This window comes from Hylobates moloch, unplaced genomic scaffold (assembly GCF_009828535.3).
Source record: "Hylobates moloch isolate HMO894 unplaced genomic scaffold, HMol_V3 SCAFFOLD_19, whole genome shotgun sequence".
In the NCBI taxonomy this organism is placed as follows: Eukaryota; Metazoa; Chordata; class Mammalia; order Primates; family Hylobatidae; genus Hylobates; species Hylobates moloch.
In genome coordinates, this window is record NW_026652294.1 from 34,984,496 (window position 1) to 35,002,376 (window position 17,881).

Genomic DNA, 17,881 nt, shown 5'->3' on the forward strand with positions numbered 1-17,881 from the left:
TTAGCAGGACAGTAAAGCTCGATAGTACCCCTCCCCTAAAGCAGCCTTTGATGGGCTCCTAGAAGGCCTTAGGGTCTCAGAATACAGAGCCTGGGTTTCCAAGCCCAGTGGGCAGATGTGGAAGCAGGGGTGACAGAGAGGCACTGGGGACCTGAGAAGGGTGGGGAACCCATAGCCTTCACCATCTCCCCACCCACCCACCTGCTGGGTCAGGAGGAGCCTTCTGCCCCATGGGCCTGCTGAAGCCTCAGCCAGAATCCCTTGGCCATGTGGGCAGCGAGCCCAGGACGTGGGATCAAGTGCAGGGAATGAATAATTCCTGCCCTGGCCCTTCCCAGGTTACCGGAGCTGGCTTATCTGGTGACAGGTGTTGACTGCACAGTCATGATGGAGCAGGATGGAACCCGGATCCAGGCTCAGCTTGGCTCCTATGCCAAGGCTGAACTTGAGCCTCTCCTATGTCCTTTACGTTTACCTTGCAGGGCTCACACAGCCAGGCTTCCAATGAGGAGACTGAGGTTAACAGACTGTCAGCAACCTGGCCAGGGCCCCACAGTGACACACAGGCCTCAGTGACATGTGGCTACCCGGGCATGATTTGCTATAGCCTCCCTGTCATCTCGTGAAAACAGATTCTCTCCTCCATCCCTCACCGAAAAGGAGGTGGGGGAGAGACCCAGAGAGGGAGCCCAGCCTGCTCTGCAATGCACAGCAACTACCAAGCTGGCCGTCACTTACCCGGCAGACAGACATCTGATTGGTGGTGAGCGTGCCCGTCTTGTCGGAGCAGATGACTGAGGTGCAGCCCAGGGTCTCCACGGACGGCAGGCTTCGCACGATCGCGTTCTTGCGTGCCATGCGCCGCGTGCCCAGTGCCAGGCATGTTGTGATGACAGCAGGGAGGCCCTCGGGGATGGCCGCCACAGCCAGGGCCACGGCGATCTTGAAGTAGTAGACAGCGCCGCGCAGCCAGGAGCCACCATGGGCCGGGTCAGCGAAGTGGCCGATGTTGATGACCCACACGGCCACGCAGATCACAGAGATGGCGTGGGACAGCTGCCGTCCAAACTCATCTAGCTTGCGCTGCAGCGGCGTCCGCTCGGGCTCCACTGCCGCCATCTGGCTCCGGATCTTGCCCAGCTCCGTGTGCAGGCCGGTGGCCACGGCCACACCCACTGCTTTGCCCGATGCGATATTGGTGCCCTGGCCAAGGTTGGGACAAGGAAAAAGCTGCTCAGCAGCCAACCAGGGGCCCAGGACCCCTGACTCCTTCAGGCCGGAATAAGGCACTTATCCTTCTACCTGGCTTTCCTTTTCTCCATGTTGCTAGTGCTTCCAGACTCCTGTAGCTATGTATGCACTGGGTCCCTGCTGCCTTCCCATGACAGTGTCAGCTCTAGGAAGGCAGGGTTTGGGTTCATCGCCGTATCCCCAGTGCCTAGCACAGGGGCCGGGCACAGAGGAGGCACGGGGGCTGATATTGATGATATAATCAACCAGCGCAGCACAAGCATCAACCCCACAAAATGTGATTCGTAAACAATCACTATAGCCACACAGGAGCACAGCCGACTATGAACCCAGTAAACAGTCCATTAATATTTACTGAAAAATCCAGAAGACCTGAGCCTCAGCTCATCCATTTCCAAGGCTCCAGTAAAATTCCCAATTCCTAGCATAAGGGACAGCCAGCCTTGTGGCTTGGTGTCTTCTTCTGTAAAGTGATCCAATAGAGGCCCAAGATAGTTTTTCTGAGGAGGCTAAGAACTCGGGTGCCCCTTCAAATGCATATGCTGTTGAGGCTGGCGAGAAGGCACGCCCCAGCCTCTCTTCTGTCTTAAGCAATGCAGCTCCAGCCCCCAACATGCAGGGCCCAGCCAGACAACCTTCCTCCAAAGCTTCTTTTTATTATTACTTTAGAAAATTGTTTTGTTTAATTTTGAATTTTAGTAGAAATGAGGTCTCACTATGTTGCTCAGGCTGGTCTCAAACTCCTGAGCTCAAGTGCTCCTCCTGCCTTGGCCTCCCAAAGTGCTAGGATTATAGGCATGAGCTACCATGCCCGGCCCCTCCAAAGCTTCTTAGTGACAGCTGCTGATACTGGAGCAACGGCTCTCAGAGCTTCCCTCCCCACCACAAGGCATCCTGTCCAAGGCTTCTATGCAGCTAGGTAGGCCCCTCTCAAGAAGAGTTCTGGGCCGTGTGTGGTGGCTCACACCTGTAATTCCAGCACTTTGGGAGGCCAAGGCGGGCGGATCACCTGAGGTCAGGAGTTTGGGACCATCCTCGCCAACATGGCGAAACCCCGTCTCTACTAAAATACTAAAATTAGCTGGGCATGACAGCGTGGACTTGTAATCCCAGCAGCTCGGGAGGCTGAGGCAGGAGAATTGCTTGAACCCGGGAGGCGGAGGTTGCAGTGAGCCAAGATTGTGCCACTGCACTCCAGCCTGGGTGACAGAGTGAGACTCCGTCTCAAACAAAAAAAAAGGAGTTCTGGGTGACTTTCACTTTCTTCATCCCTCTTCCCTTCCAGGAAGTTTTCTATCCCCTGATAACTTGGTGGCCTGGGCCATTGTCTGACTGGCCTGACCCTTCCTTGTGCCCCCAGACGTTCCTTGCTGGCCTCAGGCTATTGCTGGGCAGCTGTGAGTATCACTTGCTAACTTTCTCTGAGGCCACAGAGGCAGGTCTCTCCCGCCAAAGCTGAACCCATCACTCTCCCTGAGAAGAGCCAAGTAGACCGGGCATCATGCCTTGTGGGTCAGTTTTCCTATCGGAGAATGGACTGTGCCCACCATCCTCCACCACTTTGGCAGACCTCCTTCCTCTAGAGCATTTCTATTGAGTGATTATAGGGAGGCTCTGCCCTTCTCCAGGGCAAGGCAGGGTCTCCCAGCAGAAATCCAGGATGTCTGAGTTTGTCCCAGCTCTGCCACTCATTGGCTGTGTGACCTTGGGTAACTTAACTAATCTCTCTGTGCTTGTTTCTTTCCTTGCTGGAAAATATAGATAACAAGCATAACAAGAGTACTTATTTCAAAGATTTGGTGTAAGGATTAAATAAACGAGTATGTGTAAAGGGCTTAGAACAGTGCCAGGCACACAGTCCCCATTATTATTACTATAAATTTACATGTATTGTCAAGAATTGATGAGGTTCTTCCCCGTAGGACTTTAGCTGATTAGCCTTAATGTTGGGCTGGCTGCAGTGGCTCACGCCTATAATCCTAGCACTTTGGGAGGCCAAGGTGGGCGGATCACTTGAGGTCAGGAGTTTGAGACCAGCCTGGTGAACATGGTGAAACCCTGTTGCTACTAAAAATACAAAAATTAGCCGGGTGTGGTGGCAGGTGCCTGTAGTCCCAGCTACTTGGGAAGCTGAGGCACAAGAGTAGCTTGAACATGGGGGGCGGGGGTTGCAGTGACCTGATATCACACCACTGCATTCCAGCATGGGCAACAGGGCCAGAAAAAATAATTAATAATTTTTTTTTTTTTTTTTTGAGACAGAGTTTTGCTCTTGTCACCCAGGCTGGAGTGCAGTGGCACTATCTTGGCTCACCGCAACCTCCGCCTCCCAGGTTCAAGCGACTCTCCTGCCTCAGCCTCCCAAGTTGCTGGGATTACAGGCACACCCCAGCACCCCCAGCTAATTTTTTTGTATTTTTAGTAGAGACGGGGTTTCACCATATTGGCCAGGCTGGTCTCGAACTCCTGACCTCAGGTGATCTGGCCACCTCAGCCTCCTAAAGTGCTGGGATTACAGGCGTGATCATAATCTTGTTATTTTTATCATTGTCTGGGCAAAGGCCCCAGACATTTGAGGGACTTACAGAAAACAGCATGTTCTTCTTGTCCTGGTTCACAGCTCTGGGGTCTGGGATGGCCTCTGTGTGCTTGGTCACGGACACAGATTCACCTGCTCATGGAATCAGAGATGAGAAGCCCCACACGAAGACATGCCCATCCCGTGGTCCCGGCCCGCTAGGTCCCGGCCTCCCAGGGGGCCTCACCCGTCAGGATGGACTGGTCCACTCGCAGCGTGGTGGACTTGATCTCGATGAGTCGGAGGTCAGCAGGCACTTTGTCCCCCACTGTGGGGGGAGAATGGCTTGGCTGAGGGTGGCTTTGGGCACCACCGGCTGGGAAAAGCCAGAAGGGTTCCCAGGACCCAAGGCTGGGGCTGGGCGTCGGGTGCCTGAGCTGTGATCGCTCTGGTGGACCCCTGCTCCTCTGGCCCACAGTCTCATCTGTCCAACAGGGTTTTGGCCAAAGGGCTTTGGAAGGATCCGACAGCCACCCCCTCTGTATATACAGCCGGAATGACGGAGGCACAGAGAGGGATGGGGCTCCCAGGCCCATATAATAAAAGGAGGAGGCCCCTACAGGAGGCCGAGACAGGAGGATCGCTTGAACCCAGGAGGCGGGAGGTTGCAGTGAGCCAAGATTGGGCCACTGCACTCCAGTCTGGGCAACAGAGCAGGACTCCGTCTCAGAAAAAAAAAAATAAGTAAAATTAAATAAATAAATAAAATAAAAGGAGGAGGCCCCTGGCATACCTGCCACTTCTACAATGTCCCCTGGGACGATGTCCCGGGCACGGATCCTCTGCACGCCCTTGCGGTCCGAGCGGATCACCTTGCCCATCTCAGGCTCATACTCCTTCAGGGCCTCGATGGCACTCTCGGCGTTGCGTTCCTGCAGAACAGAAGGCAGGCAGGCCGTCTGTCCCTGCTGCCCCCAGCAGGCCACCCCCTTGGAGTGACTCCCCTGAGGCCTGGGATGGAGCTGGATGCAGAAGAGCCTGCAGGACGCCAGCACCAGGTGGAGGGCACTCCTAGTGGCTGGGAGACCCCCCAGCCCGGTCCCACCCCCCAATGCCTCCCACCTGCCACACGCCCACAATGGCATTGGCCACGAGGATCAGCATGATGACCAGGGGCTCCACGAAGGCGGTCGTGGTCTCCTCGCCCTCCTCGAACCAGGCCAGGACCTGCAGGATCACAGCTGGTGAGCTCAGGCCCTGCTGCGGGCCGAGATCTGCTCTCCTTTTCCTTGGCACCCCGGATCTCCTGCTTGCTTCCCTGCTTTGGGGAGATAGCACTGGGGAGCTCTTGGCTTCGAGAGGGCCACTCCTCCGAGAAGGCTTTGACATAAGATGCCCTCCCCACGGGAGTGACCACCCCACCCAGGCCAACCTTCAAGGTTGTGGGGCAGTTGGATGGCTGCCCGCCGAGGCCTTGCTATCTGCCTGGAGCAGAGCATCTCAGTGTGGTCCCCAGACCAGCAGCAGCAGCGGCTGGAAACTTGTAAGAAATGTTGATCTTGGGGTCCCTCCCAGACCTCCTGAGTCATAAATTCTGGGGTGGGGCCCAGTCATCTGTGTGTCAGCAAGCCTACGGATTCTTGTGAGACAGAGTCTTGCTCTGTTGCCCAGGCTGGAGTGCAGTGGCTCGATCTTGGCTCACTGCAACCTTTGCCTCCCAGGTTCAAGCAATTCTTGTGCCTCAGCCTCCCAGGTAGATGGGATTATAGGCGTGCACCACCACGCCTGGCTAATTTTTTGTATTTTAGTAGAGACGGGGTTTCACCATGTTGCCCAGGCTGAACTCCTGAGCTCAGGCGATCCACCCGCCTCGGCCTCCCAAAGTGCTAGGATTACAGGCATGAGCCACCATACCCAGCCAAGCCCAGGTGATTCTGATGCACGCATCCAAAGCCCATTGGCCAGGGAGCATCACTGGGAATGGAGGAAGAGCAAGGAGAAGCAGCAGCCAAGAGGAGGCTGCAAGAGGTTCAGATCCCAAAGTCCATGTGGGGGGCACTGGGATCCATGGAAGGGGCTCTGGCAGCAGCACTCAGGCAGGGGCAATGTGCCCCTCAGGGGCATTTGGCAATGTCCGAAGACATTTTTAATTTTTTTGAGACAGGGTCTTGCTTTGTTGCCCAGGCTGGAATGCAGTGGTGTGATCACCGCTCACTGCAGCTCCGGCCTCCTGGGCCCAAGCAATTCTCCTGCCTCAGCCTCCAGAGTGGCTGGGACTATAGGCCTGCACCACCACACCCGGCTAATGTTTTTGTATTTTTTTGTAGAGACAGGGTCTCCCTGTGTTGCCCAGGCTGGTCTCAAACTCCTGGGCTCAAGTGATTTTACTGCCTCGGCCTCCCACAGTGCTGGGATTTCAATCATGAGATGTCAGGCCCAGCTGTCTAAAGACATTTTTGATGGTCACCCCCGGGAGGTGCTACTGGCATCTGGTGGGTAGAGTCCAGGGATGCTGCTGAACATCCTACAGTGGAAAGCCCCCACGCCCACCCCAACAGAGAATGATCTGGTCTAAACTATCAGTAGTGCTGAGGTAGAGAAACCCTAGGCTACAGCGGGGCGGGGCTGGGGGCAGATGTGAGTTGGGGACCTCGCTGAGAGCCAGAGGGTAAGATGGATTGGAGGGGTCGGGTGGGAGCCGGGGGCCCAGTGTAGGGGCCATGAGGGTTCAGGCAAGGGAAGCTGAAGTCTGAGCAGGGCAGGGCCAGGGAAGGCCAGGACGCAGGCCCAGGGTGTGGAGGGCAGGCCTAGGCTCCAGGACCTGGGGGCAGTGCCCAGCCTGGCTCTCCCTCCAGGGCTCCCCACTACCGCGGGATGGCAGGCAGGGCCCTACTTACAAAGGAGACAAGGGCAGCCAGCAGCAGGATGCGCACCAGGAGGTCCTCAAACTGTTCCAGCACCAGCTCCCACAGGGACTTCCCTGGGAACGGGGGTCATGCGTGAGGCTGGGCCCCCACCACTGACCCTGCCCACTCAGAGCTGGGATGGCCCCGGAGACCTCCCGGCCCATTCTCTCCCTGCACTCGGAAGGGGGAGAACCAAGGTCTGCGAGGCTCAGGTGGGGGATCCTGGGGAGCTCAGCAAGGCCTCACTCAGCGGGGAGAAGGGAGTCATGACCTGACGGAGCATGACCCAGGGACGCTGCCTGCGGCCTAGAGGTCCATCCCGGTGCCAGCCTCACCTTCCTCACTCGGGAGCTCTGCAGGATCCAGGCAGCCACGGGAGCCATGAGGAGACAAGAGAGGAGTGGGTCACGTGGGGGCCTTGGGGGAGTCTGGCAGCGACTCCCCACCATGCCTGTCCAGACCCCCTCCACGGACTGGATGTATCCCCAGGGCTGAGGCCACAGGATGAATGGTTTGAGCCCTGATGCTTCCACCCCTCTACCCTCCCCCAGATCAGACTGAGGAAGATCTAGGGTGACTTGGCTCATCTTGGGATGAGTACGGAGCCAAGAGGGTCCTTCCAGCCCCTCCAGTCCAGCCCCTCTCTGCCCCATTTCACAGAAGGGAAACTGAGGCCTGGAAAAGAGACACTGCCCCCACCCAGGTCACGGGGAGAGTGGGCTGTTCTCACGGCTCCCTGCATAGCCCTTCCTGAGATGGCCGCATAGTCCTGTTGAGTCTCTCCCGCCCCCACAGCAAGGCAGCCCCTCCCTCAAATGGAGAACACCAGCTCAGGCGCCTTCCGCTCACCCGGTCTCTGACATCCCTGCTCCCCTGGGACCAGCTGGACAAGGTCTGCAGCTGGGCCGGCCTGCTGAGCCCCACTGCACAGCGGGGCTCCCCCTGGACAGGACCCCAGCAGCCAGCACCCCGCAGTGAGGATCCCTCCCACGGTGCAGTCCCCCCCAGGCCCTGCACTCCATGGAGCTCAGTGAAGACCCCCCAGCCCCGCCCCCCATACCCAGTCGCCCCCCACACAACTGGTGAAGAACATTGCTTCCACGCTCTTACAGCACCCACCTCACTTGAGGTGCTGATTTTTTTTTTTTTTTTTTTTAAGTGAGTCTCACTCTGTCGCCCAGGCCAGAGTGCAGTGGCGCGATCTTGCCTCATTGCAACCTCCACCTCCCGGGTTCAAGCGATTCTCCTGCCTTAGCCTCCCGAGTAGCTGGGATTACAGGCACGCAGCACCACGCCCGGCTGATTTTTGTATTTTTAGTAGAAACAGGGTTTCACTATGTTGGCCAGGGTGGTCTCAAACTCCTGACCTTGTGATCTGCCCGCCTCGGCCTCCCAAAGTGCTGGGATTACAGGCGTGAGCCACCACCCAGGCCTAGGTGCTGATTTTTACCTCCGACATTTCCGGAAAGCACCTTTTGTATCAGGCAGAGCTGGGTGCCTCGGGTCCCTGAAGTCGTTGAATCATTCCTACAGCCTAAAGGGCAGGCGGCGGGGAGTTCCAGCCCTGCTTCGCAGACCCGGGCACGGAGGATCAGGGTGGAAGCGCGGCTTGGGCAAGGCCACACAGTGAGTGAGTGGGTCTGTGTGGGGATGAGAGGGGCGGGAGCCGGGCCCTGGAGGGTGGGCTTGGAGAAGCTCCCCCTTCCCAGGCCATGGTCTAACTGAGCCCTGCCTCCTCTTGTCCCTTGCCACTCAAAGGACAGTCTCCGGACATCTGTGGCATCTCCCCGAAGCTCGTTAGCCGTGCGGAATCTGAGGCCCCGGCCCTGGCTGGCTGTCTTCCACCTCCTCCTTCCTGACGCTGGAAACGGGTCCTTGCATCGGTCCACCTGTTTTTGGCCTGCAGGCGTTTTCTTCCTACGGGAGGCCCTCTCCCCGGACCACCTGTTTGGAAGCTTTGGGGTTTGCACCTGGCAGCTGAACCCTGGGGAGTATCAATCAGCCCACTGGACTGCAGGAATCCAGGAGGAAAATATATAGCCTAAAAATACACTTTCTAGCATTTTCTCCAAAGTCCTATTTTCGGCAGTGGCTGACATTTTCCGTGGAAAATGTAATCTCCAGTGTCCTGCGTCGAGATTAAAATCAAACAGACTTTTTCCTTCTGATCTATTTAGCTGAGGCGAACAGGAAAGGCGGGGGGAGGGCCAGGCCTGGTTTCTGGGCCAATTCTCCAATGGAGCAGTGTGCTTTAGAAGTCACCCCAGCCATGCCCCAGCCTCGAATCAGGTCAGCGCTAACCTCATGGTGCGCATGGGTGGGCTTGTGCCGGACTCTACCCGGCAGATGCCTGTAACCCTCATCTTCCTTTATTCTGGGCAAGGGTGAGGCCTGGGGTTGGGAAGCGTGTCATGGGGTACACGTGCCAGCTCCAGTCGCGGACTTCCCCACAAAGGTCCCCACGATGCCTCCTGCCTGCTTTGGCTGGTCTCTCAAGTTCTCCTTTCTCTTTTTTAATTGTATATATATATATTTTTTTGAGATGGAGTCTGGCTCTGTCACCCAGGCTGGAGTGCAGTGGCATGATCTTGGCTTGCTGCAACCTCCGCCTCCCAGGTTCAAGTGATTCTCCTGCCTCAGCCTCCCGGGTAGCTGGAATTACCGGTGCCTGCCACCACGCCCAGCTAATTTTTGTATTTTCAGTAGAGGTGGGGTTTCATCACATTGGCCAGGCTGGTCTCGAACCCCTGACCTCAAGTGATCCACCCACCTCGGCCTCCCAAAGTGCTGGGATTACAGGTGTGAGCCACCGCGCCCGGCTCAGTTCTCCTTTCTCTACCTGTCCACCTGGATCATCTCCCCTCTGCTCTGACCCACCCTGACCCAGGACCCTCTGACCCACCCTGACCCAGGACCCACTCTTTGGTGCTCATTACGTTGTTCCCCAAATATTTTTGGTTCTCCCCACCTTGTGGGCACATAGGAGGAGGGCACTTTCCGGCCCCCGTGTGAGTTTGGAGAAGAAGGATGTGTATTCGTGCCAGGTGGGAGCACTGACTTTTGGTGGGGGACTTTCTACAAGGTCACTGTCCAGTAGAATGTTCTGTGACAGCAGAAGTATCCTCCGTCTGTGCTGGCCAGGACCGCAGCCACTAGCCACATGCAGCTGGTGAGCCCCTGGACTGTGACTAATTTCGCATTTTACTTTAATTTTTCATGCATTTAAATGTAAATAGCCAAGTGGCTGGAGCTCTTTTGACACTGTCTTCTATAGCAGCCAGCAGCCTGGGAGATGGTGTCTGCTCCATCGACCTGGGTCACAGAGTGAGGAAGGCACAGAGCCCCCGGGGACCAGCCTGCTGCCAGCACTCAGCAGGGGTGAGAAATGAGCCTCTGGTCCTTTAAGCCACTGAGATTCGGAGGCGATTGCTGCAGTAACCAAGCTGAACCTGACTGATAGCCCCCTCCGCCCAGACCTGGCTTCCTCCGCAAAGCTCCCCTCTCACCCCACCCACCTGGGGAGGCCTGACCTGCCCCTGAGCACAGCTCTGGTCCTGCCCACACAGCCGGCTCCTTGTGGGCCCTTGAGCCTCATTTGGGAGGTGGGGTACCCACACCCACCTTGAAGGCCTGCTGTGATAATCGTCATCATCATTACTATTAAGAGCCACATCTACCAAGCACCTGCCACGCCATGTACCAGGTGCCTTACCACATTATCTCCAGAGAACAAATGGGAAGACGCTGGGGACTGAGCACGTGAGGTGCTTAGCAGAGGTCATAGCAGCAGCAGCTGGTGGTGTGCGCCAGACACCCTGCTAACTCCTTTTGTGCCTTATTCTCATGATCCTCAAACAAGCTGGGAAAGAGGATGCCATTGTTATGCCCATTTTACAGAGTACACAACAGAGAGATTGAGTGACTAGTTCGCGGTCACACAGCCGGGGAGGCAGGGAAGGGTTCTGAGCTCAGGCAGTCTGGTTCTCGACCCCCTGCTGTGGGCCTTCGGTGCTAACTCTTAGGCTGTCCTGCCTTCCCTCCTCCACTCTCTTTACCGCCCACCCAAGCTCATCTGAAAACCCTTGGTGTCCCATGTCCTGACTGTTGGGCTGGATGTCCTCATCCCATCAGTCGTCGTGCCCCTCTGTAGAGAGCCCACAGCCCAAATCCTCCTATCCAAAAGGCCCTGCTGGCCTCACTGATGGTGTTTGAGGGGCTTACGAGGCTCTGCCTGCTCAGGCCTGGTCTGCTTCTAAATGCAACCCTGAAGGACCCAATTCTCCCCTCGCATAAATGAGCCCCAGGGTGATGGAGGGAGCCCAGGGCTGGGAGATCCCCCACCCCAGTCGTTCCTGGAAGATGCTGGCTCCTTCCTTGCTCTCTCCCAGGCTGCATGTTGGGGGCTGAGACAGTTCCCCTTGAAATGGCAGCCTTGGGCCTCTGGCAGTGCCAGATGTCCCATCTGTTAAATGAGAGAGTGCCCTGGCTCTGCCCATTCTCAGTGCCATCCACTGGGCTGCAGGGGGCAGAGACAGGACCAGGAGGTGCCACTCCCTCTGAGAGCCACAGTGGGGCTGGCCACTATTCTTATCTGAGCCTCTGCCACGGTGACCCCTGTGTGGCTCATGTTGCCAGATGGAGAGGGCCTGTGTTCATGGAGGCCCAGCGTGCAGGCCTGGGAGTCAGCCTGCAGTCCTGGGAAAAAAGGGAGGTTATCAGAGAAGCTTTGTGGCTTAGAGCAAGGAATCTGGTCCAGAGGGCTCAAGTTCAAATCCTGCTCTATCTCACGGTACTTCCTGGCCACAGGCCAGTTACCTAATCCCCTGTGTCTGTTTCTCTATCTGCAAAAAGAGGGTGATAAATGTAAGTACCTCACAAGGATGCCGGAAGATTGAACGGCATGCATAAAGCACTTGGAATGTGCGGCACACAGTGAACACGCTCCAGCCAGAATCACTGGCTAGAATATAAGCTCTAGGGCAGCAGGATTTTGTTGAGTGCAGCGTCTCCGGCACCCAGAGCAGCTCCTGGAGCACAGCAGGTGCTCAGTAAACATATGTGACAAATGACTGACCCTGCCTCTGTCCTGCTGTTAGAGCTTCAGTGGCTGTCCTTGGCCTACAGAATAAAGACCAACTTTAGCATGGGCTTCAGGGCCTTCCTGGATCTGCCCCCACCTGCCCTTCTAGGATCACGTCTGCATCCCGAATGTACATGTGTCCCTCTGTTAGCCAAGCCTCAGGATTGCCACCCCTGTTTTTTAGTTTATTTGTAATCGACAAATCATAATTGTATACAGTTATGGGGTCCAGAGTGATGTGTTGATAACCCCGTTGTGCAAAACCTTCTCCTCCTCATTCATATATATATATATAATTTTTTTTTTTTTTTTTTCAGACAGAGTCTCATTCTGTTGCCCAGGTTGGAGTGCAGTGGTGTGATCTCCGTTCGCTGCAACCTCTGCCTCCTGGGTTCAAGCGATTCTCCTGCCTCAGCCTCCCGAGTAGCTGGGATTACAGGCGCCTGCCACCATGCCTGGCTAATCTTTTATTTTTATTTTTAGTAGAGATGAGGTTTCACCATGTTGGCCAGGCTGGTTTCAAACTCCTGACCTCAAGTGATCCACCCACCTCGGCCTCCCAAGGTGCGGAGATGCCAAGGTGCTAGCCACCGCGCCCGGCCTTCCTCCTCCAACGTTTTGCTTGTGCCATTCCTTCTGTGCACAGCAGCATCCCATCTCCTCATCTAAACCCCCTTTCCAGGAAGCCCCCTCTGAAAGCCCCTCCCCTACCTCATCGCTGTGCCCTTCTCTGACCAGTCGTCAGTATTGGGGTCTCCCCACCACACTGGAACACTTCCAGGGTGGGGCGGGGCTGAGTCATCCCTGTGTTTATGCTGAGTCCTACAGTCATTGTTTACTCAGTTGCTCCGTGGTGCAGGCCAGGGCCCTGAGCCCACAGTCCAGAGCCAGGGAGAAGGGGGGTAAGTGATGCCCCTGGGCTGCCCCCAGGCTCCACACCACCTGCTCCCCTCATCCCCCCTCTACTCCTTCCTTCATCGGAAACTGGTATTTCAGCTTCTAAATGTCAGTTCCAGCCGGGAGAGGCAAGCACTCACCCAGGTCTTCCTCAAAGGTAAATTTACAGAGCAATTAAATCGTCACTTGCAGAGTCAGGGAGAGGCCCTGGCTGGGTGAGGCCCGCCCAGCCCACCTGGCCCTGCCTGAGTCTCCGGGGTCCGCCTGGAGTGGACACCTGACCTTGCTCTGCGGGGGCCACTGCGGGGCCTCGGAAGTAGCTCTCCGCTCTGCAGAGGGGCTGCAGCACCCCCGGCTTATCCGGAGCTGGAGATGAGGGGTTTGCCCAACATCTCCTCGCCAGACTGTGCTGTGGGAAGAAACAGGCCCTGCCTCAGGGTGCAAGAGGGTGAGGGGGCCCAGCTGGGCAGGCCTGATGCTGCTCCTGGGGCCTCAGCTGCCCAGCAGGGGCCAGTGGGAGTGAAAACTAGGGTGAAGCATGAAAGACGTTGAGCTTCCAAAGGGCTGCAGGCAAACCACACCCTCTCAGATCCCGCAAGGCCCTTAGGGCACCCCAGGGTCCCATCCCTGCTATCCCGAGGAGCAGCAGGTCCAGGGAGGGTCAAGTCTGCGCAACGCCACCCAGCAAGCAGGGCCACTCAGATGGCCCCTCTTCCTGACACACTCCGTTCCTCTTGGCCTGGTTTCCGTGGGCTACGCATATGGGTTGCCCGAGTTTCAGCGCCAACTAGGGCCTGGAACTTATTTGAGGGCAGCAAATAAGGCCAGAGCCAAGACGCCGCTGGCAGGAGTCTAAATCTGGACCGCTCATCCCACCTGGCAGTCCTGGGGCCAAGGTGCTCACTGCACATGGGCCACGTGTGGCCTGGGAAGGCAGGCTTCTGCCCGGCCTGCCAGCTCCCTTGAACAGAGACCACCCCAGGAGACCTCCTGGGATCTGCCCGACTCCCAGGTCACTGGGGTCTCCAGGGACTTTAGCTACAGGCAGGACGTGCCCAACACAGCCAGGTCTCTTGCCTTGGCTCCAGTCCAGCAGAGGAGATGGGCAGCCCATTTGGTGGCTCCTTAACATATGAAAAGACACCCAATGTGACTTTAAACAGAAAGATGCCAAGCAAACCTATGAGAGGACTTTTCCAGCAGACTGGCACAGATCAAACCGTCTGATCCCACCCTGCGCTGGCGAGGCAGCGGAGAATGAGCCGCTCAGTCGGCACAACTGCACAGAGAAGTTCAGTGACAGCTGACGACGCTGAAAATATACACCCACTTAGACCCCACAGTTCCACCCCCAGGAATGCGTCCTTCAGTGATATTCACAATTGCGTGACATGATGTGGCAACAAGGATACTCTTTGCAATACCGCGTGTCATAGCAGAGGCTGCCAACAACACAAGCGTCCACCAGAAGTCAGAGAAAAGCCACACGCTGAAATCCCACGCAGCCACTAGGAAGCCCCACCGTGCTCCTCCTGGCACCGGCTCCAAGGATGACTGTCAAGGTCAAAGCAGGGACAAAGGGCACTTCTCCTCCTCCTGCTTCCGTGTGGGAAAAGATCCCAAGATCAGAGCTCCAGATGTGTATATGCACGGACTGTCTTGAGAAGAAGACACAAGAAACTGGGAGGACTGGGAATGGGTGTCTGGGGACAGGGTCGGAGAATTTGCTGTGTACCTTTTGTACCCCTTGAATGTTGCACTGTGCACACTTTTATTCGAAAAATAAAAAAGATGTAAAAGTAAAAGCCCCCCAAGGAAGTTGAACTCTGGGTACCTCTGGCACCTGGAAAGGTGGCCTCACAGGAGGTGCTGGGGCCAGGAGCCTCCCTACCCACTCCCTGTTGGGGGTTAGGGCAGATGGTGTTTTATGTGTGAGTGGAGGGGGTTCCTGGCTAGCATGCTCACTGACTGCGCTGCTGAGGCTCCCCAGCTCTGAAGCGTCTGTGTGCAGTGAGGGAGGAGGGTGGGAAGGTGGGGGTGGGATGCCCAGCCGCTGCCTCCCTCCCCCGGCAGAATTTGCAAGCTTCAGGACTTAAGCAAATGACTTCCTTGTGGTTTCCAACAATAACGACCTTGCAGGTGCACAGACTCCTGGGGTGGGAAGAACACACGTCTCTGGGGTGTCCCTTCTGCCCACAGGCCTGACCGACCCTGCCACCCAGCTTGTGGCCAAGAGCCCGCCCCAGCCTCTTCTGCGACAAGGAAGGATGACTTGGTGTCTGTGACCTCACTAAAGACTCACAAACAACCCTGGGAGATGGGTTCTATGGCAGCCTCACTTACGGTGAAGAAACCGAGGCACAGAGAGGCAAAGAGGCTGGCCCAGCATTGCACAGCTATGAAGGGGCGGGGCTAGGGTTCAAAGCCTCATCGGCCCCACCCCAGCGGCTGTGCTAGGGACATCTGCACCTCCTCCTCAAGCCATGGCAAGCCTGAGGCAGGAAGGAACAGCTGGCTCCCCTCTGCTCACCTAATGACTTCTAGAGCCCTGGAATGCCCCCCAGCCCCAATCAGTGATCTGAGAGAAGAGCCCTCTAGGGACCCGAGGAGGCTGGAGGCAAAGCTGAAAAAGCTGCTGCCAGCTGACCCAAACTCCTAGCACAGGTGCTGACACCAGGGTTCTGGAGCCTGCAGAACTTGTGACTCTCTTGTACAGATGGGGAAACTGAGGCCCAGAGAGGAGCAGGTACCCAGTGCTAGCTCCACCACCTACTATGTGACCTCAGGCAAGTGGTTTAACCTCTAGGTGCCTCCGTTTCCTCCTGTATAAAATGGGGATGACAACAGTCCTTCCCTTATGGAGTTGTTTTGGGGAAGAAATGAGATAATAGATGAAAAATGCTGAGAATAGTACCTGGCACCTAGTAAGTGCTCAGTGAACATCAGCTTTTATTATTAATACTATCAATGCCCAGAGGATCCAGGGGAGCCCAGCAATATCCCTCCCCAACTTTTCCCATCACACCCCAACACACATCCACCCTCTGTGGACCTACACACCACGCCAAGCCCACAGCCTTCCCCATCAGCTCACACAGGTGTGCGGTGGCCAGGGCACCCCAAGGACCTCATCTAACCAAATAACTGGTGGGGAAAGCTGGGGCTCCCTCCCTCCCAGTCAATTCCTCCTCTGCTGGACCAGTGAAGACGTGATGTCAGAATGAAGACAGACCTTGGCCAGGGTCACACAGGTGCAGAATTTGTGTGATTCCAGGGACAGGCCAAGGGCTGCGTCTCCAGTTTCCCTCAGGAATCAGAATTCCCAAGCTGGAGGCTACAGCAGCACAAAAGAGGCAGTGGGACCCCAGACCTGCCTGCGCCGGCCCTCGCCCCCAGCCCACCCCAGGGTCAGAGGCAGGCCATGCTGCCCAGCTCTCCTGCAGCCAAGCACAACCTCCCTGCCAAGTCACTAATGGGGGATATTAAATAATATTTATCTCCCCAGTTCCTCCCACAGCTCAACTAAATATAGCAACTAATTTTTTTGAAAAAGGATTTCTGCTCCAGAAAGATAATATTTATATAAGAGGTGGTTTTCATAAACCAATACAAAACCCAAAAGTCCTTTTCTGACACCTCTTCCTGATCTTCAAGCCAGCCCTGAGTAGTAGGATCCCAGGGCTAGAATACCTTCCCCTCTGGCTGGCTGGGAACCCCAAAAGGGCAAGGCTCCAAGTCCCCAAAGGATGCAGACCCAGGCTGCCCTCTGGAGATGGTGAGGGTATTTCTCCTGGGATCCCTCACACTCTGCCCGATGCTGAGGGCATGAGCAAGGGGGTGGCAGGTCCTGCCTGGAAGGGATGTGGGGAGGGCACCTCTGTATTTTCCACCCTCATGGGACCTCCAAGGTGCCAGGCCACATCTGGACAGTACCCGGTGGCACTCAACGTGCCTTTTGGCAGGAGCAAGAATCCCACACTCCTTTGAAGGAGGTGAGGATGAAATGATACCCCTCCACCCGAACAGCAAGGGCGTGAAGCCTCCCTCCCTCCCCAGAGATGGGAAAGGCCTCCCTGGCAGCTCCCTGAGGCCTTGACTCCGCCACCCCAGGAAGGTGGGTCTCCCGCCTCAGCAGTTCAAAGCCCCCACCGACTCCGCCAGCCACATCCGCTTCGGGCCGCAGAAAGAGGAAGACCTGGGGTGAGGGTGGGGGTGGGGGCCCCAAGGCTGCTAGCTGATAAGCGGCACCTCCTCGGGCGTTTTCTGGAGCCCTCAGGGGAGACCCTGGGGCCAGCTGGGAGGCCGAGCCTGAGTCTCCGGCCGTCCCTCGCCCGCCGGTGTCAGCGCTGCACCTGCACGATGCCAGCGGGAGCGGCGCGGCGTTGGGGGTGGAATACGGTCCGGGATGGGGTGGAATAACGCTTCCAGGGTGGACGGGGCAGGGGTGGAGGTGGGAAGTCCGGGAGGACCGCGCAGAGGGTGCCAGGCGTCCGGTCTCCCCAGCTGGAACCCGCCCCCAGCCCCCAGCCCCGGCGCCCGTGAAGGTGGCCGCGCAGCCCCGCCGGGTGCCCCAGGAGCATCCGAAGAGGTTTCCGGAGCCCTCGCTTCCTGCCCGCCCAGAGCCGGGTGGGGAGGCAGGAGGGGAAACTGAGACTGCGGCGCCCGCGGCCCCCGCTCCCCGGCCCGGCCCGCGCGCTCACCGTTGGGGCCGTAGCGCTCCCGCGCGCCGGTCACCTGCGCCGGGCTCAGGCCGCCCTCGGCTGTCACCGAGAAGTGGCGCAGCACGTCGGCGGCCGAGAGCAGGTGCGCCGCCTCCATGCCGCCCGCCCGGCAGTCTGCGCCGTCGGCACCGTCGAGGCCGCCTCTCCGCGGGGGGCTACAAGGCGGGGCGCTGGGGGCTCGGGCTCGGGCGGGCGCCGCGCGAGGCCATGTCCGTGCTGGGACCTTCTCCGACGGCAGTGGCGGCGGCGGCCCCGGCCCGCGCCAGGATGCTGCGCCCGGGACTCCCTCCCCGGGGCGGGGCGGCGCGGGGCCCGCCCCCATCACACCCCTTCCGGCCGCCCGCTGCGCCCCGGGGCGCACCGCCTGGGCCCGCCGCCCATTCTGCAGAGGGGAAACTGAGGCCGCCGGCGGGGCGCGTGCTGGGCCTGTCGGGAGCCGGGGGCGCGTGGCCCGGGGGTCCTCGGTCCCGGTCCGCGGAGCTGCTAGGGGTGGGATCTGGCCGAGAGC

General features: G+C 57.7%; 1 protein-coding gene across 5 annotated transcripts in view; it reads right to left on the reverse strand.

Moving 5' to 3' along the window:
- The window catches only part of ATP2A3 (ATPase sarcoplasmic/endoplasmic reticulum Ca2+ transporting 3), a 38,030-nt gene extending 20,396 nt beyond the window's left edge, over window positions 1-17,634 (reverse strand). For 4 of the 5 annotated variants that reach the window (XM_032138214.2, XM_058431578.1, XM_032138216.2 and 1 more), the window contains exons 1-8: window positions 17,353-17,634; window positions 7,011-7,028; window positions 6,667-6,749; window positions 4,892-4,996; window positions 4,563-4,701; window positions 4,017-4,097; window positions 3,837-3,922; window positions 739-1,203 (exon numbers count right to left, since the gene is read on the reverse strand). In XM_032138214.2, coding sequence (XP_031994105.1) covers window positions 739-1,203; window positions 3,837-3,922; window positions 4,017-4,097; window positions 4,563-4,701; window positions 4,892-4,996; window positions 6,667-6,749; window positions 7,011-7,028; window positions 17,353-17,470 — 1,095 coding nt within the window. In that variant the 5' untranslated portion in view covers window positions 17,471-17,634. The remainder of the gene's footprint in view (window positions 1-738; window positions 1,204-3,836; window positions 3,923-4,016; window positions 4,098-4,562; window positions 4,702-4,891; window positions 4,997-6,666; window positions 6,750-7,010; window positions 7,029-17,352) is intronic. The other variant, XM_058431579.1, reaches the window with a different exon arrangement.
- Between the last annotated feature and the right edge of the window lie 247 nt (window positions 17,635-17,881).